The sequence below is a fragment of the Phacochoerus africanus genome, chromosome 11 (assembly GCF_016906955.1).
Source record: "Phacochoerus africanus isolate WHEZ1 chromosome 11, ROS_Pafr_v1, whole genome shotgun sequence".
NCBI lineage: Eukaryota > Metazoa > Chordata > Mammalia > Artiodactyla > Suidae > Phacochoerus > Phacochoerus africanus.
The window spans coordinates 123,606,820-123,633,206 of record NC_062554.1 but is presented as its reverse complement, the minus strand read 5'-3'; the positions used below and the strand labels follow the sequence as shown (position 1 = coordinate 123,633,206).

The window sequence follows — 26,387 nt, the reverse complement described above, 5'->3', positions numbered from 1 at the left end:
TCGCTGTGTAAGTCCCTTGCCTCATTTACCTGTGTTTGCATAAGGAAATCCACAGGCTCTCAAGACAATAATTCCTTAACTTCCCAGTCACCAAATCCCTCGAGAACTTTTACGGAGCTTCTTTGAGTAAGAGAGAAGGAAATGCAAATATAAAAAAGGTTTCTACTTAATCCAAATAATCAAATGAACACTAACTATTACGTATTACGAATGACGGAGAACTTCTCTGTCCTCACACTGCTTATAATCTACTAACGGATATAAGACAAACACCCAAAAAGCCGAGGTGACTGTGCTTAAGGTAAGAGAGAGGGAGGGACATGAGTAGGAGGAATAAAGACATAAAAGATAAGAAAAAGAAAGCAACTGAGGGAGTTCCCGTTGTGGCTCAGTGGTGATGAACTCTACTCGTATCCATGAGGACGTGGTTTTGATCCCTGGCTTCGCTCAATAGGTACGGCCTGGCCGTGAGCTGTGGTGCAGGTTGCAGACACGGCTCAGACCCTGTGTTGCTGTGCCTGTGGCTGCGGCATATGCCAGTGGCTACAGCTCTGATGTGACCCCTAGCCTGGGAACTTCCATGTGCCGAGGGTGTGGCCCAAAAAAGAAAAAGAAAGCAACTGAAATCAGTCTTTTAGTATGAACAGAACATCAATGGCACAGCTTGGAAGGGATGGGGTGAGGACTAGAAATTGGGGTGCCTTAGAAGGAGGCGAGAACAGCAAAGAAAAGGCATGAGGGCTGCATGAGAGTGGAGAGGTAGCTGGTCGGACACCTGTACGGAAACGGTTATAGTGACGGCTATGGTTAATGGCACCAAGGGATGTGTATTTTCTTTGGAAGACAATGAAAGGGAAGCTTTTTATGGCAGGAACCTATGGACACCAAGAATCAGAACACAGTTTGTCTTCTGAGCGTTACCCACATGTACGGCTCTGCTTGAGATCAACTTAAAGATGGGTTCCTGCTCCGGCCTCCCATCCAGTAGTTACAAAAGGATACGACCAGAAGAGAGTATGCTGTCTCAGACATAAGGTTCCTGTGATAGGAACCTGGTTTGAAACTCCTGCCAAGCTTCAGTTCTCACACAAAAATGCACAGCCTCGGGACACTTCTGGCTCCTCTCCCATGGCTCTCAAGCTGAAGCCAAGCAGAAGAGCAACTTCTGCTGGGAGTCCACAGGTTTGTTTTTGTTTTTGTTTTTCAGCAACCACTCCAGGAAGGAATAAAGGCTGATTCCCCTTGGGGAAAACAGCCTAAGCTTTCCAAGTCAATACCCCGGAGACTCAGCAACTGGCCCAACTATCCACTGCTGCAGGCTACTCCAATGGTTTACAACCACCACCATTTTTATACCTCCTGATGTTGAGTCAAGAATGTGGGGAGGGCTCGGGTGGGTGATTCTTACACTCCACAAGATACGGGCTGAAGTCATTAGCACTATTCAGCTGGGCTGGTCATGCCCGGTACCTTGGCAGAGACATGGAAGGCTGGACACTGCTGAGAATATCCATCAGGGTGTCCACCCCTGTCCTCTCAAGACTAGCGGCTTTAGGACAGTCCGACTTCTCTCTCCATGGTGGCTCAGGCTCCAGGAGACCAAGGTGGAAGTTGCTATTCTTCTCAAAGGCTAAGCCTGGAACCAGCATATCACCACATCTGCTAATGTCAAAGCAGTGACAGGCCAGCCCATGTGCAAGGTGCAAAGGGAGACATGTCAAAACGTTTATGGTCCTTCTTAATTCATATTAATAACTGAAACTAGAGTTGTGTCTTAGGCAGCCAAGATTTGCTAACTACTGAAGACTGGGAATGTTAAAACGCAGGTAAGGAAAAATTCATTTGACTACTTCATATGAAAAGGAGAGAAAGGAAGGGAATCTCCAGAGCAACAGCCGCTCTCAGACACTACTGCTCAGAGTTGAAGACCGAAACACTTATACAGATGGAAAGCAAAGTTTTGGTGGTGAGCTGACTGTGGGGTATACAGAAATGGAAATATGATGATGTACACATGTAGTGAGATAAAACAATGGTACCTCAATAAAAATATTTTAATCTAAAAAAAGATCAGCTAAATGTAAGTATTATTTGAAAGGCAGAGCAATCAACACTACTTGACTGAAAATACTTGAGTGAAAGCATTTAAATATTTTAGCTTATTACTTTTATTTTTTTGTCTTAAATCAGAACATTACGCTGTATGCCAACTGTGCCATGATAAAGCTGCCTTAAAAAAGAAACAACTAAAGATCCTAAAAATATGATGTATTTTAATTCAATAATTCCATCTTTAAGAATTGAACCTAAGGACGTCCTCTGTGGCACAGTGGGTTAAGGATCCGGTGTTGTCACTGTAGTGGCTCAGGTCACTACTATGGCACAGGTTTGATCCCTGGCCTAGGATCTTCCACATGCCATGGGTGTGGCCAAAAAATTACCCCCCAGGGGGGGAAAAAAAAAAACTGAAAGAATTTAATCTAAGAAAACAACCAGAAAAGCTACATAAATTTAGATTATATCAAAGTACTATTCACAATTTGTCACAGAGTAAAAATAATCTATATTTCCAATAAGAGATAGGTTAAATACCTAAACATAGACAAAACTATCTTTTAAAAGAAGATTATGCAGTATATTAAAGTCCACACAGGGCTTAAACAGGTAATAAAACTTTACACAGTGGGATCAACAGCAACTTTGAAATTTGACTGATAAAGATCAATTAGTAAATAATAATATCTTGATTGGGAACTGCATTTTCCAGCACATAGAATGTAAAACAGATATACTGAATTGGAAAGAATAACACATAGAAACACATGTAAAATGCTACCCTCTGGAGTTCCCGTCGTGGCGCAGTGGTTAACGAATCTGACTAGGAACCATGAGGTTGCGGGTTCGGTCCCTGCCCCTGCTCAGTGGGTTAACGATCCGGCGTTGCCGTGAACTGTGGTGTAGGTTGCAGACGCGGCTCGGATCCTGCGTTGCTGTGGCTCTGGCGTAGGCCGGTGGCTACGGCTCCGATTCAACCCCTAGCCTGGGAACCTCCATATGCCACAGGATCGGCCCAAGAAATAGCAACAACAACAACAACAAAAGACAAAAAAAAAAAAAAAAAGCTACCCTCTGGAGATCTAATTTACTATTTTTTTTGTTTTTGTCTTTTTTTTTTGCCATTTCTTGGGCCGCTCTCGCGGCATATGGAGGTTCCCAGGCTAGGGGTCAAATCGGAGCTGTGGCCACCGGCCTACGCCAGAGCCACAGCAACGCAGGATCCGAGCCGCGTCTGCAACCTACACCACAGCTCACGGCAACGCCGGATCGTTAACCCACTGAGCAGGGGCAGGGACCGAACCCGCAACCTCATGGTTCCTAGTCAGATTCGTTAACCACTGAGCCATGACGGGAACTCCCTAATTTACTATTAATACTATACAAACTCTTCTTGTTATACACAGGTTTAAAAAATGCAACTGACAAAGAGAAGATCCGGAGTGATTTTTTTTTTTAATTTGGTGAGAAGAGGAGAGCATGGTGTTTCAGAAGAAAGGAAACAAATTCCTTTACCAGGAAACAAAAACAAAAATATACACAATAAATCAAATTCTAAATTGGAGCTATCAAAAAAAAACCTCAAGAATGTTGGCATAAACTTTTTAAATAAACTTAAAAACAAAGACTTCTTTTACCACCATTAAACACATTTTTCAAAAAAGACTTCTGCCACAATTTACATTAATACTATAATTAGAATCAAACCAGTATTAAGTCCTCTCCATTTCTACATATCTTCCCTAGGGGTGGTGTATATGCCATTCCACCACGGAAAGTATTAAGAAACTTACTGCTGAAATCTAGTAAAAGAGCAGTGTGGGCAACAAATAGAGTTAATAAGGAAACATGGAAAACTTTCTCCAAATTCCATTTCTATTGTAACAGGGGCAAAGCTGACTGAAAATGTCAGCAAACACTTCTGGAGTACCTACTAGGCACAAAGAGCTGTGTTACTATTGGAGATACAAAGAAACTTAAGATATAGTCCCTGCCCATCAATGTCTCCAACTAGTGAGACAACATACACACCAAAAAGTAACACAAGATAATCCTTAAAAAAGTATCAGCTGGTATTTTAGAAATGGGAGAGAGAATCTAGACCTAACTAATATGAGGATGAATTGCTGCAGGACGATTCTCTAGCCTACCGGACTCTTGCCCTCTTTATAACAAGTATTTTGTAATGCCTCCCCTTCACCATCCCGAAAGAAATCCACTGGTTATATAACTTACAACATATAACTTCCAAGTGTTCTGTGTGTGTATGTGTCCCTACTTATAATGAAAAGTAGAAATTAAAAGGAAACATATGCATTTCAATGGATGAAAGCTCAGTGATTTACTACTAGAAGGCATAACAAAGCCATCAGACACTTGCACCAACTTACTATAAGATATTTGCATTTTCACCACTGCATTTGCATTTTATAGAATTCCCATTCTGTACAAGACATACAGAAAATGAAGGGGCAGGGGTACAGGTGGACAGTGCAATAAAAATTGGTGTTACCAAAAGTGTTAACTTCAGATTAGCCTGTATGTTTTAAGAAAAAAAGTATCACTTTAACTGAATAGGTATAACAAGTCAGGACAAGTTACAGACTGTCAACGTGGAAAACATGAGTTAGAATAATATATCTCTGCCAACTTTATCAGCATGATTCTTGTAAAATAGTCACCTAATCTTAATGATTTCATTGCTCCATAAGAAAAAACACATTGGCAGGACAGGCATGCTGGTAACTATTCATGCGCAGGAAAAGCTGTAAAAGCAAATTCCAAATTTCAACTGAATACGGTCAACACTTTTCTTGAAATTTGATATTTTAGAAAAAAGAGACTAAAAATACAAATACCCATACAGAATCACTCTGTGAGTGACAGAAGCATAGTGTGACCTACACATGTGGTGAATGGGCAACTTGAACTCCACAAGAGGTACTACTGGCAGGGAAATGACTTTCCTCACTGATGAACTAGCTCTTGCCAATAAGCTCAAAAACTATATATTTACATGGTGGTTATGTTCATGGAAAATTATGTATAATAAAGTTATATGGGAAAAAAACTGTCTTTACATATAAAGACAAAGTTACGTTCTAGGCTCAGATATTTATAATCAGTTTTTTAAATAGCATAAACGTCCCATGAGAAATCACAAAGTTGGGCAGGATTTGGGCAGTTGTTGGTGGCATGAGACTGCCTCCTGCCCCCACTTCATTCCCTCTGCCTGCTGTCCACTAAACGCCCTAAAGGGACAGTGCCACACACCTCCTGGGACTGCTTCTATGGAGTTTACAGCTGAATTCTGTAAAATACTGGGTCACTATGCAGTACACACACACACAAAACTTGTATTGGGGAAATAACAATAAAAAAATGTTACTTGAAAAACTTCAGATTTAACACATTGTCCAAGACAATCTTTCTACAAATTCCCACAGATTCACCACTTTGTTCTAAAACCTGTAAATTCAATCCACTTCTCAGATTACAGATTTCAAAGTGTATTAAGACAGTTTTAACAAGGGGGAAAGAGCTTAAAGTATATGACCCACATTCATAATAGGAAAATCATGATGATAGGCCTAACACATCTCAGGAGCATGAGAAATTGACCCAACTCTTAAAGTCAATGATGATTCAGTTATGAACACAAATTAAAACTTACTTCCCTCTGTCAGTGCTTCCTAGGGTTGCCATTGAAACACTACAAGAAGTATGACACTGTAATAACCTTTAAATGACACGAAGAAGGAATTTAAACACCTATTTTGCAAGACTAAAACATTATTTTATTGTTATTTCCCCAATATAAGTTTTGTGTGTGTGTGTACTGCATAGTGACCCAGTATTTTGCAGGACTTTATCCTTCGTGAAACAGAAAACTCTGAAAGTTTCAGTCTGAGAAACTCTGCTCTCCTAAATAAAGAAAAGTATTTAACTTGGCATTGTGAATCCTGGAAAGGAGCACAAGGCTTCTTAAAAATAAACAAAATTATGGTTGGTCTCTGCTATTTTTCTGGTCTTAAAAGAAAGTTTATCAGAACCAACAGGCAGGCAGGTCTTCTATCAATACTGCCCGCAACAAGGACGATGTCTTAAATTTTGAGAAAACAACTCAATGGACCTTCTCCAAAGATTGGTTAACACCCCTCTTCCAAACACTTTTCCAAAACAACAGTCAGAGACATTTAATTGTTCAGTTTAGCTCTATACTTCTGAGTTTAGAATTAAGTTTTCTGATTCATCAAGACAATCAGAACATATTCATGAGTCAAGTACCTAGCTCTAAGGCAATAACCTAATGGCTTAAAACATAGCTCTCCTCCTCAATGAGCTCATATGAAGAAACAAAATAAACACACATTTAAAATATTCCAGAACAGGATGGTATGCTCAAGTGATCCGTGAGTGATATAATAAGCGCTATTGTATCATACTTCTAGAATGCTTAAAAGAATTTATAGAGAAGGCAATTTCCTTTCAAAAGAAACTGAGATGGTAAAGCCCAGAGGACAACATGATACATATTTAGGCAAAGGGTGATGGTTTCGAAAGGACTCCGAGCAAATAAAAACAATGAGTCTAAGAAAAGAACAAAAGATGTCAATTCAAGGAAACCACAATCTTTTAGAAAGTAAAAACAAAGCTGAAAGAACTCGAAAGGCAAAAGCCATCAAGTACAACCACTTACATCATCATTCGCAATATAAGTCATTCTTTAAAGATTCCTAGAGACGCTAATTTATTACCGATTTAAAACAACTGAAGAGAAAGAAAAAAACAGCTGTGATAAGTAGGTAACTAGAAAGGGAGATGCATAAAGTACATCACTGAAACACCACAGATATCACTGAAATCATTTGCTTCTGAAAACAAGAAAATCGGAATCAACCTCCAATTCAAAAAGTATTCCAGGACAGAGAGGTTCGCTCAATGTTCTGTAATAACCTATGGGGGAAGAATGGATATATGGATATATGCATAACTGAGCCCCTCTGCTGTAAACGTGACACTAATACAACATTGTAAGTCAACTATACCCCCAATAAAACCTTTTTTAAAAAAGTATCCCAAACGAAATGACTTTAATGCAACCAGGCTGCTAACCAAGACATTGGAGAGGAAACTGAATTTCTACAAAATAAAGAATAAAAATAAAAATAAAAAGTGAACTAGCGTCCACAGAGGAAAAGAAATACTTTCTCTTACAATAAGTGATTTTTTTTTTTTTTGGTGCGAATTCAACTGCTACTACTTCTTTGTAACATTTACTTAATGTTCTATTAGGACTTCTGAATACTCTTACCATAATTTAATAACCCATCCACTCAAACTGTCTTAAAACATATCTGTTAAAATTCATCCTTTCAATGAAATAAAAGTTGCTTAAATTAATGGACTTTATTCAATCATTTAGATAATAACTAATTTATCAAAGGCCTATTGTTTGCAGAATTTTTACATAACCTTTTGTAGTTCTATTATCACTATCTATAAAAGTGGCATAACTTACACAATGAAATGTGATAGTCTATAATCCTTTATCTGTGATTCTAAATTCAAAAAATTCTAAACAGCAGAGGAGTTCCATAACATTTGACAACAAAACAGGACTTGAACTAATGTGAAGCCCTTAAAGCCTTTCATGAGCCTTTAATTCATAAATGTGTGAAACATTTCAGTGCAGAGAGAGTAAAGTGTTTGCCTGAGGAGAAACTGCTATGGGTGTTACACAATGTACATGAACTTTATTTAATTTATTATGATTTCATAAGTACCAAGCTCTAAGTCTCTGACTTAATGGTTAAAATATAGTTATTGCCCTCAAAGAATTCAACTCATATTGAAGGAAAAGATAAACACACATTAAAAAAGATTCCAGAACAAGACTGTATGTTAAAGTGGCCAGTCAGTGGTACAAACAATAGACACTGTTTTACTACCTCTGGAATTGGCTGTTTCCTTGTTTCTGAAGCACATGTGGATTTTAAAACAGCTTTGATTCATCCATCACAGCTGAAGGTAAACATGATCAGTACTCTCCAGTAAATCAGGACTTAAATGATCCCACAAGGATGTGCTCCTCCGAGATGAATCTGATACGGAGCTGCTCAGTGCGAGTCCCCTACACTAACACAGTGAGGTCTCGGTGCCAAAAGGACACCATGGGATTGAAACAGTGGTCTCAGAAGAAAAGGAATTGTGCAACGGTAGGGAGTAAAGGCTGCACACTGAGAAGAGCAGGACAAGCACACACCCCTTCTCTTCTGAAGACCTAGGGTGTGACGTCTGCAAAGAGCATGATTGCTAGTTTTTCTAGATCCGCTTCCTAAAATTGCTAGCCACGGAGTAAGATATTCTGAAGAAGGCACTTCAGGAAGACCAAAACTCAGGAAAGAGGATTCTGCAGCACAGGAACTGGCAGGTACAACACCACAGTAGAGGGTTGGCATGCCAGGACCATTTGCCAAAACCAGTCCCCACCACCTCGCCACCACCCCCCGTCACTGGAAGAGATTCATGGCTGGACACATTTCCCAGCCTCCACTGCGTAGATGAGTGGCTGGGTGACCCATCACCCAGCTTCAAACACACATGAGGACAGTACCCTAAGGGATGGCAGATCACGAAGATGAAAGGACCCTGGGTCCCAGAACCCCTGTGTGGATCAGATATAACCTTCTGCCCTCTCAGGACTACCTCATGAAACAGAAACCTGTTTCTTTTTCTTTTTCTTTATATATAGTTGCCTTACAATGTTGTGGCAATTTCTGACCTATAGCAAAATGACTCCGTCCTACAAATACACAAACTTTTTTAAATATTATTTTCCATTATGGTCTATCCCAGGAGACTGGATATAGTTCCCTGTGCTATACAGTAGGACCTTGTTGTTTATCTCTTCTAAATTCAATGGTTTGCATCTATTAACCCCAAACTCCACCTGTCCAATTTTGATAATCCTATCTAAAAGGCAAACTCGTCTTGGGAAAATCTAAACGAAATTGCCATTTCTCACTCTCATCTGCATTCTGTGGCTGTATGTAGCCTCATAGAAACAGGAATTCATTCATGCAGCAAACTTTTGAGCACTTACTACTATATGAAAGGTTTTATGCTATCCACTAGGAAAATAGGAGTCACTTAAAAAAAGAAAGCCAAAGAAATCCTCCTCGGGTCAGGTCCTCTGCTCTGCATGCTTTTCACCCAGAAGGTAAACTCTAGGTCCTCTGTGCCCTACCTCCAGCACTTTGCAGTGCCTTCTCATAACAGGTGCTCAATATATATTTGTTAGGTGAATGAATGAAGAAATCAGTAAATTCATCTTGTCCTCAATGCATTCAACCTAATGGGGGAAACAATACAATCTAGCACCTCTCACATCATAGGCATGCAGTATGTTTAGTGATTTTTTTTAGAAATGAACAAATGCATGAACCCTAACCCTAACCCTAACCCTGATGGCAAATACTAGGGAGGGGCAGGAGGAATGAGAAATCAAAATCTTCCCAGAGGAACTGAAATTTGCCATGAGTTCTAAAGGACACTTAGGGCGTAGCCAAATAAAGTAGGGAATCAAGAAAAGATGTAGCAACCATGCTATTGGAATATGTTTACTATGATTGGAACTTCAGGGCAGAGTTCCAATCACACAATGAACATAACTAATGCTCCTTTGAATATGCTGCTTCCATGAATTAAGCCAGAAACTGAATTCTTTTCTTTTGCATTAGCATCATGCTACGTGCTTTATTAAAACGCACTGCCGGAGTTCCCATCGTGGCGCAGTGGTTAACGAATCCGACTAGGAACCATGAGGTTGCGGGTTCGGTCCCTGCCCTTGATCGGTGGGTTAACGATCCGGCGTTGCCGTGAGCTGTGGTGTAGGTTGCAGACGCGGCTCGGATCCCGCGTTGCTGTGGCTCTGGCGTAGGCCGGCAGCTACAGCTCCGATTCAACCCCTAGCCTGGGAACCTCCATATGCCGCGGGAGCGGCCCAAGAAATAGCAACAACAACAAAAAAGACAAAAGACAAAAAAATAAATACATAAATAAAACGCACTGCCATCAACGTGCACTGCCCCACTTCTTTAACTTTCAGATTTTTCATTTTTAAATCTAAACATCAGGATTTCTTTGACTAGTTCTAACAAATCCTCCATCATATAATCAAAGAATTTCAAGGTTGGCAGGAATCTGAAAGGTCACCAAATGAATGTTCTGGGAAGTCATTTATCTTGATCAGCTATAATCAGTTCTTTGCAGCCACATGGAATTTTTATCCTTCTTTTATAGCATTTTATATTTTGTTTCGCAGTGTATTTGTCGACATACACATTCTTGCTCCCCCACAAGACATGCTTTTAATGTACAACCCACATTCTTCACCTCATGTTCTTCCCATGCTCAATAATCAAAGACCTGTACAAACTCAAACTGTAATCCAATCCCACCAGCTCCTGTGGTCCCTGTCAAGTCCCACCTATCTGCTTGTTCCTATGTACAGCCTCACTGCTACCCTGTGACACCTTCTTTCCAAGACCCACAGTGATCCCCGCCAGCAGGGGATCACCTCCTTCCTGGCTTTAATGCCAATGAGGCCATATTGCTTCCTTTTTTTCACCTCCATTTCTGTATATTTTATGGATTAGGGCTTACAACCCCAAATGTTTGGGGAAAGAAATGAAACAAGTCCCAAATAAACCTTCCCTTTTGTAAGCTGCAGAATGTCCCTAGCTCAGAAATTGTCAGATGTTTCCCTGCAGATGTTTTAAGCCTAAAATCATCAATGGCCTTTCCCGTTCCACCTTTTGTTCCTCTGACAAGGTTACTGGGCTTCCTCGAGACTTCCTGTTTGAATAACCACACACTTGGGTGGGTGTTCTAACTCCCATGTGTCCATTATTCACCATAAAAGAGACCTGAGGAAGTAACCAGGCAGTTGAACACAAAATGATGTATGAACAAAAACAGCTGTGTGTTAGCAGGATGGACAACAAGACAGCAGGGATCTAGACACTGCTGTGAATTTCAAAAACAAGATTTAGTCAGGCATGCTTAAAAGGCTGCTGATTCAGAGCATTAGCGGCTCATTTCATAATTGAGAATCACTGGAGATGTGACGAAGTCTTTTTAGCTACATCCACAGAGTCTCATCCCAACACCACCTTTCCCAAAAGGCTCTATTATGGGAACAAAGCTGCCTCTTCTTTCTCTCAAAGAAATGGCAATAGCAACCTAAAGCTTCCAACCAAAATTAATATTTATTTCCCAATCCAAAAAGCAGATCCCCCTTCCCCAAGGGGCTTTCCTATAAAAAACACAGGAAAGCACAGATACAGATACACACAGAACACACAAAAAGCAGCACAGAAAACAAGCCTACATTCTCCAAACATCTGGAAAGTATGTTAATTTCCAGAATTGGTCCATCTTCTGATACCCTAGATGCACCATGCGTGTCTTGTGCCAGGATATAAGAACTTTAGACCAAAGCTTTGTCAGAATGGCCACAAAAAATGAATGCTCCCAGTTGCACCAGGAGTTGATGCTAACATTTCTTGGCATGCAGGAGAAATGCTGAAAACATCAGTAAACAAACCAGCTTGAGCCTCTAAAGCAATCTTGATAAAGTAAACAAATTTTATTACAGCTGCATTACAGATGGTCCCACGAACTTTCACAATCTGCCGCAGAGTTGTAAGAATTTAGTATTCAATAGACTTTCTAGCCCATGAACTTATCTAAAATACTATAAATTCAAAACTATGCATAGAGCCGCTCTAAAAGCTAATCCTAGAGGCTCAACCCCACAGAACATGACCCCTTTACCATGAAGGGGCAATCATGTGACCAAAGCAATTAAAGCATACAATTGCTCTTTTGGATTCAAACTGTCTCTCCTACAATCTTCACAGTTAGCCCTGTGTTCCTTCCAAAAAGAATACAATTTTCGACGCATTTCGATGCATTTCGATGAAAATGTCAGGATGCTTTTCCCCAGCAGATCATGACTTGGCATCTAAGTAATAATAATCTAAAAACTAACACCAAAACAATAAGAGATTGTCCTAGGTTCTATCAGAATAAGGTCCATAAGCAGCAGGAACCACTGGGGGAGGAACAGCAACGCTGAAGCACAGGTATACAGATAAACTGCTAAACCAAGGAAACTGCACCCTAACTTCTTTGGTGAGAGATCAAACTAATTAAACCAGGGCTCATCCCTAAAACATATTTTTTTTTACAGCTTAAACGTTCCCAAGTTTCTTTCCAACTCCAAAATTATCCTAGTTAGCCACATATTTAAAATGCCGACATTCCAGAAAACTAAAGTCTAAGTGTTGTACAGGATACGGTCAGAAAACAAAACCCACTTCTAGATCTGATCATTTTACATTGCCAAGCTACTATACCTTATTCCTTAGTAGTTTCTGATAATAAGATGATCTCAGATTGTGAGAACATCTGGGCAGACCATTCCTGCCTCTAATCAGGATCTGTGCTGCCAGACCAGGAAAACATCACTTCCCAGTCCCTGCCCATAAACAGAAAGCTCAATAAAAGCTGCTCAACTCATTTTCATCAAGCTGTTACTACCCCTTTTTCAAAATCCGTGAAGCTCTTCTCTTGGAAAGACTTGAGATCCTTTTATTCTCTTTGAAGAAAGTTGATGGAAAAGCACTCAGAAAATACTTATGCTTCTATATTTTACCAATTGGCAAAAAGGGGTGGGAGCATTTTAAGCCCTATACTCAGCCCTCAAATGGAGCAGTGGATGTCATCCTTCCCACAAGAAAACTGAGCATGTGAATTTGGGAGAGAAACCCAAAACGCAAAATCTAAGTAGGAACAATAATCTCCTTCTTCAGAGAAAAAGCAAAAAAAAAAAACATTTTTTTTTTAATTTTACGATACCTAGGGGTACCCTGATTGAACCTTAGCTTAGGAATGCTCTGGGGAAACCAAGGAGACAGAGACAGAAACTAAGGAGATAGACACACAGATAAGATAAATTAGACAGACAGACAGAGCTGTAGATTTACAAACTAACCCATACAGAAATCAAAGTAAAGGGACAGCCACTTTTGAGTCTGAAAGGTGAAACAGTGACAGAAATCTCCTAGGACCACAGTAGTTATTTATCAATAAAAGGTGGTTAGACCTATTGAGTTAGAAAACTTGAACAAAAAAGCCACCATATAAGAGATAAAAACTTACTTGAAGCAGAGGAAAGGAAATAAAACCTACAGATGGACCTGCCAGCCTTATCTTTAAGGATGTCAGATAAAGTAAGCAACTGAACTAAACTCAGCCATTCTCAACAACCAGAAAAGGGTCATGGATAAGGCAGGAAGGAGATAAGGTGGCATCCCCTTGACCACCCTTCAGGAATCAGGGTATGTGCTACCCTGATTTTCCTATCAGCAGACACTGACAAAACACAGGATCTCATTCCGAAATTCAGTAAATTCCTTAGAAATTCCTAGAAGCGTTAACAGCTAAATATAAAACTAGTGTAAGTACCCAAACCGTAGTATTTTCCCATTACCAACACTCCTCTGTTCTTAACAAATACAGGCAAAGCCCTTCTTAAAAGAAGCCATCCACATCAAGAACTCCTCAAGGAGAGATGTGTCAGAGATGCCAGGCTCAGTTCTTTGCTTTGGTAAACTTTCACTTCACGTCCCATCAAGGGCCCTCTCAGCTCTCTGTCACTTACCAGGTTTGTTCTAACATGGCAGGGTAGCAAGAGGATAATCCCTCCACAGCAGGTCTGGATTCCAACCTAAACTCAGCCTGCTGAGCTTCAGACCAGTGGCCGGTCACTTACATCATACCCACAGGGATAAGAGAAGTTCTCGAGATTGTTTGAAGGACTCAGAGAAGCAACCAAGAGGTGCTCAATGAAAGGTAATTTATTTTGTCACCTCGTCTTCATGATCCTCAGCTCACTGGAACCCAACCTCCATGTCTCCACTATTCCATGAACAGCAAACCAGAAAAAAAAAAAAAAAAAAGAAAGAAAGAAAAGAAAAGAAGAAAGAAAAAAGAAAAGAAAAAGGAAAAATGCTTTCATTATTATCTGGTTACTTTCAGATCTTTTTTTTTTATATATAGTTGATTTACAATGTTGTGTTAACTTTTGGTTGCTTACAGACCTTTAATCAAACGAATCACCCCTCCTGGGAAGTCCTCCATTCATGTCCCCCACTTTTCTTCCAGACTCAAGGAGCTTTTCCTGGTTGACTGCCATTCACACTCTTCAAAGTGCTTTGCAGGTATTCCCTCAGCACTTTAAAAAGTTTCCAGTGAATTATTTTTACTATGTTTATATTCTCCCACTTATTTCCTACACATGAACGTTTGTGTGTCTTACCCCCTCAAACACTTTACAAATTACCTGAGGATAAAGAGTTTCAGGGTTACCTACACATCCCATATTACAATGCCCATAATACGAAAAATGTTCTCAGCAAGAAAATAAGAACTTTCTTATTTACAAAAGAACTTTGTGCAGTAACTAATTAAACTAATTTAAACTTTGTCTATTAACTAATTAAAATCATAAATAAAACAGGCTCATCCCTTGAGTGGGTACGTCTTTTCACTTAGTTGGAAATACTGCATAAAATTTCATATACTCCTCTAAGAAAGCCACACAATTCAAGCTTCAGACTTATTATTTCTTAAAGGCTCAATGAGAAGAAGCCACTCCTCGGAACACAGGAAAGGAATGAAGATGGGGTTTTCACATTACACAGTTTACCATCATTTGTGGAACATTTCATTTGCACGGAAGAAATTAAGTAACAGGTTTTTAACCAGCAGATGCCATGGGACATTCTTAAAGAACTCTCTAAACCCGCCCCCCAAAAACAAACCTGCCCCTCTAAGTTTGTAGAGGGTACACCCATGTACCCTCTAAGCAGGTCAAACAGAACGTAAAGTCAGAGCTATTAAGGAGAGGGGAAAAAAATACTCTTCTTGAGCTACGTCTCTGAATACACAGACGGGCACCTCTGTAGTCACGGCCATGGGCGGTCATTCTGGTGAGCAGAAGCCTTCATACACACTGTAATTTACCACATGAAACAAAACTCACTGAGTCTCTAACTCTATACAAGACCACCTGTACTTTTTATTTCAAGAAAAAAATTTTAAAAGCAAGAAATGTGAAGGAGGCTGATTCTGAATTCTTATTCTAAAAATGTTCGAAACAAAAAGATGATAAAATTAAAAATCCAAAAAAGATAATAGAGCAAAAAATCCAAGGTTGACTTCAATATAACAGGAAGCAGCCATGCAGCTGGAAACAAAGAGTAAAAGAAGGGAGCTGAGGGAATACAGCTCCTAAAATCTTAAAAGAAATAATGTAAATCCCCTAATTCATCCCCCAGCCTTGCCACAAGGATCTCCCCCCACAGGAGATCTGAGAGCAACACTGTCTAAGAAAGAGATAAATCTGCTTTATTTTACTTCCTGAATATATAGCTGCACAGGGCACCAGGCTGACTGGCCCCAGTTATTTCAGGCTGGTGCCCTGGAAGAGCCCATGGAAAGAAAAGCAGATGTACTTAATTAGTATTACCACAGTCTGGCACAAGATCCTAAAACCTTAGGGATATTTTTATAAATGCGTTTTCTGCTAACCCCTTTTAGCAAGCTGTCCATCTTAGGCTCAAATGAGCAAACATCTAACTTTATCATTTTACAAGAAAGGAGATGCTTGCAAATCCTAGCAAGGCTCTCTTATAAATCTTAGAGCAAGAAACACAGGCCAGATAATAGAAAACTAGCTCACAGTCACCTGGAAACGTTACCCTTTGAAACAGACAATTGAAGATAAGGAACAGACTAATCCCTTATTTTTAAAAAATTGTCTCTGGAATTTGGGGCAGTAAAAAATAAACAAACAGCTCTGCTCTAAACTTTGACACTTCCCCTAAAGCTCAAACAGAAGAGCAGAAGAGCTGTCAATTAAGTACAGCTGGAAACAAGGACCAGGGAAAGAAGCATCTGCTGGTTCTGCCACCTGGTAACTCTAGACAAATAAATGGTTATTTTTCTTCTGTCTAATCACTTTAATGTCATTCTTCACTATCCTGCAGAGAAGGCATACCTTAGTATGCCCATCTTCTAATTAAACTAAATTTAATGAATTAGTTTAAATGAATTAAACTAAAAATGATGCCACACAATAAGCAAATAAGACATTTCATTGCAACCCTTGCCCAAAACTGCTTAGTAATACCTTTTAAGGGTCTATTTCAACCACTGACACATGAATATATATTTTAACATAAACTTTAGGTCCATTTCTAAAGAAAAACATACAATATTAACACAAAAGTTTCACACATTATTAACATTAAAATTTAAACATGAGATTCAAATTGGAGCAGGTAGGTTACTCCTAAAATTTATCCACCTAACTTCAAATCATAGAAAAGTTTAATTTTTACCCCCAAAAATGACAATCATAGATGTTTCAATTCCCTATCAGTTCCATCCCAAGTTAGTACGTTCCTTTAAAGCTAGAGAAATAAAACCACCATGTACCACATTTACAGAGGTATACATCTCAAGAAAATGGAGAGATGGGCTTGATAAAAATAAATACAAGTTCCACATGTTGCTGAGAAGAAAGTAAATTATTGTGTGGGGTTTGGAGATGTCATAATTTAGGCATTCATTTATTTACTCCCTCTCTCTCTCTCTCTCATATATGTAAAAGCAAGGGCCCCACCCACATCATATGGAGGTCGAATTGGAGCTGGAGCTGGAGCCGCTGGCCTACGCCACAGCCATAGCAACACTGGATCCGAGCCATATCTGCAGCCTATACCACAGCTCACGGCAACTCCAGATCCTAAACCCACTGAGCAACGCCAGGGATTGAACCTGTGTTCTCATGGATGCTAGTCAAATTGGTTTCCGCTGAGCCATGATGGGAACTCCATCTTCATATATTTTTGGAACACTATGCCAGACACGTTGCTAAGGACTAGAGATATGAACCCTCCAACCTCCCTCCGAATGGTGAATGTCTCTGTCTGTGCAGTTTTTACATAGAAGCTTATTATATAAGGAGTTCCCACTGTGGCTCAGCAGTTTAAGAACCTGACACAGTGAGGATGCAGGTTTGATCTCTGTCCTCACTCAGTGGGTTAGGGATCCAGCACTGGCACAAGCTGTGGTGTAGGTTACAGATGCAACTCGAATCCAGCATTGCTATGGCTATGGTATAGGCTGGCAGCTGCAGCTCCAAACTGACCCCTAGCCTGGGAACTTCCACATGCCACAGAAGTGGCCACAAAAAGAATAAAATTAAAATACAATTCCCTTTTTTTTAAAAAAAAAATGTATTATATAAGTTTGAATGGTCAGTCTAGAGCAGAGGTCACCAAACCTCTAGAGAGTCAATTAGTTAAGATTTTAGGCTTTGTGGGCCAGGACATACTCTTAAAATTACTCAACTCTGCCTTTGTAGTGCAAAAGCAGCCAGAGATATGTTGATGATGAAATGAACTTGACTGTATCCCAAAAGAACTTTATGGATACTAAAGTTTTAATTTCATATCATTTCCACATGTCACAAAACATTCTTCTTCTTCTGATTTTTTTTTTTTCCAAGGGCTGCACCTGCTGAATGTGAAAGTTCCCAGGCTAGGGGTTGAATCTGAGCTGCAGCTGCCAGCCTATGCCACAGCCATAGCAACGCCAGATCTGAGCCAAGTCTGCTACCTATACCACAGCTCACAGCAAAGCCAGATCTTTAACCCACTGAGCAAGGCCAGGGATCAAACCCATACCCTCGTGGATACTAGTTGGATTAAATATGTAAAAACCATTCTTAGCTCTTGGGCCATAAAAAAACAGGTGTCGGCCCAGGGCTGGATTTGGCTAGTGGGCTATAATTTGCCCACCCCCAATCTAGAGACCTAGGTCTCTACACCTAAGCCTCAAGTTTCACGAGGTCAAGGCAATGTCCAGTGAATCATTATACATCCAGGAATCTGTATGATGCCAAGACATAGCATGCAATTAACTAACATTAGTTATATTCAACTGAACTAAAGTGATGACTAAGTCCCCAGCCCTACCTTCAAAGACCTCATGATCTAGAAGTGGAGACAGACAAGTAAAGAAGCAGCTAATACCATGTGATAAGTGCTGTGAATAAGACACCTAATCCAGGCTAAGGAGCAGGATGGAAAGGGCTGAAAGAGAGAAACGGGGGAAGGATTCCTGAAGATGGTGACTCCTGGGAGGAGTTTTCCAAACCAAAGAAGCACCCCTTGAGAATGTGAAATGACAAAAGATAAGCCTAGAGGTTAAAAAGGTCCAGATCCTCAAGTACCTTATACATCAGGCTAAGGAGTCTGAACTTTAACCTAAAGGGTTGAGGAACCACTTCAGAATTTTTAGCTGAGAAATGATATCATCAGATTTGCATTTTAGATCTATTGTTCCGTCCCAAGTGTGACTGTCCAAAGAGAAAGAGCAAAACTGGAGGCAGAGAGACCACCAATTAACTGTGAAGTTGTTGCAGTAATGGAGCTAAAATTCAATGGGCAGCTACAGTAAAGCAGAGATAAAAATAAGTTTTCCAAAGACATATCGGATGGAGTTCTCCTCATGGCTCAGTGGTTAGCGAATCCAACTAGGAACCATGATGTTGCGGGTTCGATCCCTGGCCTTGCTCAGTGGGTTAAGGCTCTGGTGTTGCCGTGAGCTGTGGTGTAGGTCAAGACGTGGCTCGGATCTGGCGTTGCTGTGGCTGTGGCGTAGGCGGGCAGCTAACAGCTCCGATTAGACCCCTAGCCAGGGAACCTCCATATGCTGCGGGTGCAGCCCTGGAAAAGACACACACACACACACACACACACACACACACACACGAAGACATAGTGGCCGGAGACAGGAGGTAAAAGTGGAGTCTTGGGAAGACTGTAGCAAAGATGGGTAAGAAAGAAAGTGGTGGAGTTGGAGTTCCTGGCTCAGAGGTAACGAACCTGACTAGTATGCATGAGGACGTGGGTTCAATCCCTGGCCTTGCTCAGAGGGTTAAGGATTTGGCGTTGCTGTGTACTCTGGTGGAGGTCACAGACAAGGCTCAGACCCCGTGTTGCTGCGGCTGTGGCTTAGGCCAGCAGCTACAGTTCCAAATTGACCCCTAGCCTGGGAACTTCTATATCTTGCAGGTGTGGCCCTAAAAAGACAAAGAAAAAAAAAAAAAAGAAAAAAAAAAGAAAGAAAGTGGTGGAGTTAAGAGCTGTGCAAGGTCTCCCAGCATTGGATCCTATTTGCTGGCCAACGGAGTAATCTTTACTGATGAAAGCCTATCAAGCTCGGCTTGTTCATGAAAGAGTTGGCAAAAGACTGTTTGAAACCCTCAGGTTAAATAGTAGTGCTGTTCATTAAGATACAGCTTTGAACTGGGTAAGACAATAAGGAATGGCCTCTGGACATCCCAAACTGACCACGACCAACAAGCTTTTAGGTTTGGAGAAATAGCTGTCCTGGAGACACAAATTTAGGTATTTTTTTTATTTGCCACCAGTAAAATGAAGACTTGGGATCAAGAGTTCATTCAGAAAGAGTGAGTGGCATGAAAAAGAAAGGAATCCAGAATATAAGTGAAAAGAACAGAGGGAAAAGGAGGAAAATCCAAGGAATCTGGGATCCCTGAATCAGTGTGTACATGAACTTACATTTTTAAAGTTGCCCTGGAATAAACGAGTCATTCTTTTGGAAGATTTGTTAGAGAAGCTAAGAACTGCAAGAGCTAGCATGTTCCACTGAGGAATCAAAAACCTACCTCCACCAGGATTTCCGGCAAATCACAACCTCAGGATTCTCATCTTTGCCTTCCTTCACTGAGTTGTAAAAATTGAATCAGTGATAACCTAGAGGCTTTATAAACTTTAAAACATTATAAAGGCCCTCCTGATTTATTACTGCATAATGGCATTACATCTGGGTATGAAAGTTCCATCTAATAGTATATAAACCTCTGAAGACAGGACTTTCAATCTTCTACATCTTTCTACCAGGTACTGTGCCATGTATTTAGTAAGTATTTAAAGCATGTTTGCAGAATATTTGGCAGTAACATTCAACTGTATGCACCGGGGAAGGAGGGCATAGCAAAAGGCATATCCAACTCCCTAAAAGGATTTAGAATTCAACTAGTCAAACTTTATCCCTCCCACAACTGTGGCCAATGACAAAATAATAGGGGGAAGAGGGGTGATAGCTCCAAATTCTCTCCTAATGTATAAATTATTTTTCTGAATGCTTTAGAAACATGAAGAAGGTATTTACAGAAAAAGCAGTGAATCGTGGATCAGGAAAACAGCCAACAGCAACTTTACAAAACTGTGTTCAACAACTGCTGGCCATTAAAGAACAGCTCCTTCACGTCTCAAGTTGAAACCTGCAAAATGTAAATCAGGCCTTTGTGAGACAAACGAAAATAGTGTCCCCTCAGGGTGCACAAATACCACAGCGAAGTCACCAGAGTGAACTATTCCCTGACAGAGGCAGAACCTACCTTGCGATTTTCCTGAGGGAAAAAAAAAATGCTGTTTGTTTCATGTTAAATATACATGAAGAGGACCCAACAGAATAAAAATGTAATATCCTTGTACATCAATTATTCTGATATACACACATAAAAATGATATTTAGATAAAGCTTAAAAGCATCATTTAATCACTATTTGTTCCTAAAGCTTATGAGGAGCTTAGAAACTCATCAGATCTTGATGCAAATTTTAGGAGTTCCATAAATTTTGACTGAGTTGGTTTTAGAGGCACTCTCTTCCTTGATCTAATTGTGTTTAGAAAGAGGGAAAGCTACCTTCCTCCAGGATCAGAACCCAATCTGCCAAGTTGCCATCCACAATGACTATTAATTAAAGGCATGGTTTAAGAAAAGGCAAATTCTCAGCTACAATCTTACTATCGACTACCCCACCGACAAGGATAAAACTTATTATGACTTATTATAAAAGACAATAGCCAAACTTTTAAAAAGCTATAGAGAAGTTAGGAGAGAAGATCCAGAAGTTAAAGGCAAAATAAGAACGATTTCTTTTTAGAAAAGGTGCCTGGCCGAGACTTCTCTCAACAGGCAGAAAATGCAGCTCTGATTTCCACAGCAACTTTAGCTCATTATATCTAAGGATACATTGCACCCTGCACCCTGGATTACTGCATACAGTGCTTAAGACATGACTGCTTCCAGAATCAACCCTAATTTTCCTGGCTTTTGTACAAGTGATGATAATGGCATAATCATCTAATTTGTACTTGCTATCTGTTAAAATAAGCCGTACCTCCCCAAAAAAAGGTACCAGTTTAAATGATTGCATAATTTTACACATACATGTGCATGCATGAAGAGTTTCAGGGAGGTTACATAAGAAATTTCGAGTGACAGTCTTCAGAGCAACTTAGCAATTGGAGAGGAAGACTCTCGAGTCATCACACTTACTGTTTTAACTCACCATGTCATGATTTACCTTCACAATAAAAAATGACTTACAATCAGTGGCAAAATATGCGTATGTCTTGTGACTAAGTGCAATCTGACTTTGCTTATTGTAGAATTTACTGTGTTTAAAGGTCAACATCAAAAGCAAGGCGAGAAAAGTGGCGGCTAGACCCAGTTCTTTCACACTGCTCACTCCGAGCTTCACATGCTCTGTAAGGGCAAAGCACAATATGCATCACTTGGTTAAGGGTATGTGAAATTTGAACTGGACGGGAGATTTAATAGATGCACAAACAGTCATGGTCCTTGAATTCATGGGAAATAATGAGTTTGCTAGAGCCCATGGAGTAACTGGAGTGAGCGAGTGAATATGCTGAATATCAGAACACAGTGATACAGAAAGCCTTGCCTATCTGCCATAAGTTATAGATCATAACATGCACGAATACATACATCGTTGTTATTAAAAGAGAGGGGAGAGACAGAGAGGTTGAGACATCAGCCCCACTACACACAAATCTCTCTTCCCTTCCCCTCCTTTTCCACCACACACAGTTTCCTCCAGGACAGCATTTCTGATCCAAGAAGTACAATAATTTTTAGAAACGTTTTATTTTTAGAAACTAAAACAATAAGTGTTAGTCAAGTTTTTAGAAACTGTCTCTCAACAGTTTAATGTAAATGGTTTTTACAGTACAATACTTAAGTGAAAACGCTTTCAAATAACTTTTTGTTACTTATACGTTTTAAATCTATAGTTTGATGCACTTCATTTAGCAAGAGTATTACTAAAACCTGAGGAATTGTTCAGTAAAACAAGTTCACGTAACATTTTTAGTGTAAAAAGTCACGTTAAGAGTTCCAGCTAAGATCTCTTTAGACCTTTTAATCACTAGGATCCAAAGCTCATATATCTGCCTCCCAGTACCAGCAACCTAACTTGACAGATACTGTCTTAGCGAACACATTATCTTGGTAACAGGGAAGTGATCACCAAGTAATCTACCTACCTCTACAATCACCTGAAATAACCTTTTGCTACACAGTGCTCACAGCAGAAAATTCAGAAGGCCAAGACTGACAGCCTGGTCTTTCCCTAAATAAGAGATGCTTAGTCAGACATTTTCAACTGCATCTCAGGTATTTGAGACATCAAGGCCAGGCTTTTGCTTTGAAATTTTTACTATTTCAAAAGAGATTAAAATAAGACTTCGTGGGCATTCAAAATGCAACACTTTACCAAAACAAAATTTTAAAATAACTGAATACAAATTTCATAAATAATTTTGGCCCAGTTTAAAAATATAACACTAAGGAGAAAATAGCTAAAGAGCATCCCCACAAAGTCTTAGGAGGCCCTAGGTCACTTGCAAAATCTTTAAAAAGGCACATACACATTCCAAGACACTGCTTAGTTCTGTTTCCAATACCTCTGAAAAACTGAACTCAGTTTTCTTCTTCCATCTCTGAAAAACAGGTGCGTCAGTTTCATTGATGAACTTATTTTCAAGTTTCATCTTTCTAATGACTTATCTACAAATAAAATATTTACTAAGAAGATGCTAAATACTGCTTTTCTAAAACTTACTCCATACATAGTAATTTAACTCCACTTTTCAAAGTACTTTTATAAATCATATTCTTTCTCTGGAATCTTGACACTTACATAAAGTGTAATTAATGTACCAGAGAACAGCGGAAAGAAAAGTACAAAACCACAACCAAAAGAACCATATGCCTACCAAACATTCCTTTCAGAGGTTCCCCAAATAATGTTACTAGCCTTACAGAATTAACCTGCCTTGACAGAAGAATGGCTTGGCATTCTGTTCTCTCTGGAAGTTCATTACTATCAGCTACGGTAAAATCACATCTTTCAAGGCCGCAGAGAGTGAAGCTCTACACCTCAAATGTCAGTTTCTCGCACGTTACTCTGTTAAACACAATAATGAATCACTGCACTTGTCTATTTCACTGGTGAAGAAAAACTGACCCAGATCAAACATGATCTGTAATACTGTGGCAACATGTCCATCCTCGTACACCACCCAGCAGTGAAGTTTTCTATACATCCCTTTCCTGATTTCTAAAAGGTTATTTACACATCTTTCCACACTTACTCTGAATCAAAGCAAAAGGGAAGACAGTAAGGAGAGCCTTTTTATCCAGGGACAAAACTGTACCCAACAATCACAGCGAGTTGCAGAAACTTCCTTTTGTTTTCTCTGTACCAAGATTATCAGTGAAATCGCTTTGGGACCCTCAATTAAAGTTGAACAACCTTAAAGAACAATAACTTTAAAGTTGAATGTCTATTTTAATTACACATAGGCAACAGCGACAGTAAAGGCATTTGCTCCCCTCAAATCCCCTTAGACCCTTTCCTCTCTAGCTTATTCAGCAGAGCAAACAGCAATCATCCTCAACGCGGGAGAGAAAAACATTTCAACAAGGTAGAAGTGCTTAAAGAGAACAAGCGATTAACGTTTCCGAAAAGAATAAACAAAACGGCCGAAATGACAAATAATCAAGGGAGAGAAAACCCCGGTTAAGAGTAGGAAGGCAAAGAGATGCTGGCGGGAAGCCTCTTGGCTAGCGGGACGTTAAGGACTAGACCTAGTTTAGAAGGTGGAGAAGGGAACCTCTGAGTGGCCCATGCCGGGGAGCAGAAAGGCAGCATGGGGCTGTTTGGACCCCGCAGGCTGGCCCAGGGGGTGAAGCGGGCCAGGGAGCTGAGCTGCTGGCGAGCAGTAGTAGGGGACAGGGCTGTCACCGCTTACCCAGGTGCAGCGTGAGGTTGATGGAGTTGGGGTACTGCACGCCGGCCAGCATGGTCTGGCTCTGCCACCAGGTGGTGTCGGCCTGGTTGTTGTAGTCGGTCAGGAAGGCTGCCCCGTGCTGCAGGTGGGGCTGCCCGGCGTCGCACAGGTGACAGGACTTGGTGACCCCGGTCACCCCGGTCTGCACACAGTACTCCTCAGGCGGAGTCCCGCACGTGTTGGTGGCCACCACGGTCACGTTGAAGGCGGCGTTGACGAACTCGGGCATGCAGCGCTGCGCCCGCCCGCCCTCGTCCGTGCACTCGTCCATGGCTGCCCGGGCGCAGCCGGCCGTGGCGGCCGCCAGCACAACCAACACTGGCCAGAGGCGGCCCCGTGGCCGCAGCGCCGGCGCGGCCCTCGTGGTGCTGCTCATCCCGCCGCCCGCGCGCAGGGCCACGGCAAAGGCAAGGGCGCGTTGCTCCAGCCCGGCGGCGTCCCTCGGAGGCCGCTCCGCTGGCTGAGCCTTGGGGCCCAGGCGCCGGACTCTCCGGACGGGCGGTGGCGGGGGCTCGCGCCGAAGAGACTGGCCGGTGGGTGCCCCTGGCGAGGACTGCACGGCTCGCTGACCACTGACCCGCGCGCCGCCTCCGCGCTTCCCGCACCTACCCGGGACACAGCCCGCACTCGCCGCCGACCCCCGACTTCCGAGCGCGTGCCCAAGTGCGCGCCCCCGTGGAGGAAGGAGCAGGAGGTGGGATCGGCAGGGTGGGGTGGGGTCTGGCCCAGGAGAAAGCCCAAACCAGGCGTCCTTTCGGCAGTTCGCGCGGCCCCCGTAGCTGCTCCCCCACCCTCCGCGCGCCGTGGACTGCGCGTCCGCCCCGGCGACTCGAGGCGGCGGCGGCGGGGGCGGCGGCATCTCGTGCTCGGGCCCGCGGCGCGCGATCGGCGGGGGAGGGGCCTTGAGGGGCGCGAGGGGTGGGCGGGGAGCCGGGAAGCGGGAGGAGTAGGGAGGGAGGGACGGCGGGGCGGTGCATGCCGGGAGGGAAGGGGAGGCTGCGGAGAGCCAGCGCCCCGCAGGAGGGAGACGCCGGGGTCCCCCAGGGTCCTGTCCATGGAGACTCCGATTTCGGGAGAGGTCAACGAAGGGGGAGTAAAAGGGGCGACGCCAAATCGGCGATGTTGCTCGGCGTGGGCCTTTGGGCCCGGCGCCCGGGCCGCTGAAACGCGGATCCCTGCCCCGCCAGGTGTCGGTCCCTGCGTCCAGCGGGCCGCGCCCTGGGGCGGGGACCCGAGGGACCTAAACGTGGGGACTGCCCGCAGGCTTCTACCCAAGCCGGCCGCCCCGGGAATGGCCCCAGCTGCGCGGGGCTGGCTCCATAGCTTTCCGAGGAGAGGTCCCGGAGTGTCAGGGGGCTGCCAAGGTCCCCAGAGAATAAAGGGCCTGGTCGAAGCATCAAAATGAGTTTTCTGAAGCCGATTTCCTGCCTCTGAATTAAAGTATAACCAGTCGTTTAACAGGAGCAAGGAAGGAAGTGAAAAGGCTGGGAATGGAATGACATTTTTCCCTTGGGTACGCAGACCCACTGCGAAATTCTTCCACTGTGTTGTTTATGTTCCCCAGCTTGCCTTTAAAAGACTCGAAATTATCTGGCTCTGACATCCTCCTTTTCGGGCCTGCTGAGTCACGGAATATTCTCCGTGCCAGAATGACTCAGTTCACAGAACCTGAGCCAGAAGATCATGAGGTTTAGTCCGAGATCAGAACCTGGGCGCTTACCCAGTGCTGATACGACAGGCAAAGACGCGAAGGGAGGGTGCTGTAAAAGTGGATGGCCCGAGGGCGGCGGGTTTTAAACCTTTGGCGTCCCCAAGCAAAGTGGGTGCTCTTGGGGATGCTCTTGAGACGGATTAAAAAAAAAAAAATTGATCCTAACAGTAAAGTGAGAATAGTAAATACACTGGGGAGGGAGTGGGAGGCATACCTAGTTTTGGACCCAGTAGTCCTGTTAAGAGAGGGGTAATGGGGATGTGATATAATGAAATAAGTAAATGTTAGGT

The 26,387-nt window shown here is 42.0% G+C and overlaps 1 protein-coding gene across 1 annotated transcript in view; it reads right to left on the bottom strand.

The window, feature by feature from the left end:
- LAMC1 (laminin subunit gamma 1) overlaps nucleotides 1-25,238 on the bottom strand; it is a 121,667-nt gene extending 96,429 nt beyond the window's left edge. The window contains exon 1 of the mRNA XM_047751950.1: nucleotides 24,348-25,238. Within this exon, the coding sequence (XP_047607906.1) occupies nucleotides 24,348-24,762 (415 nt within the window). The 5' untranslated portion in view covers nucleotides 24,763-25,238. The remainder of the gene's footprint in view (nucleotides 1-24,347) is intronic.
- Nucleotides 25,239-26,387: the final 1,149 nt, after the last annotated feature.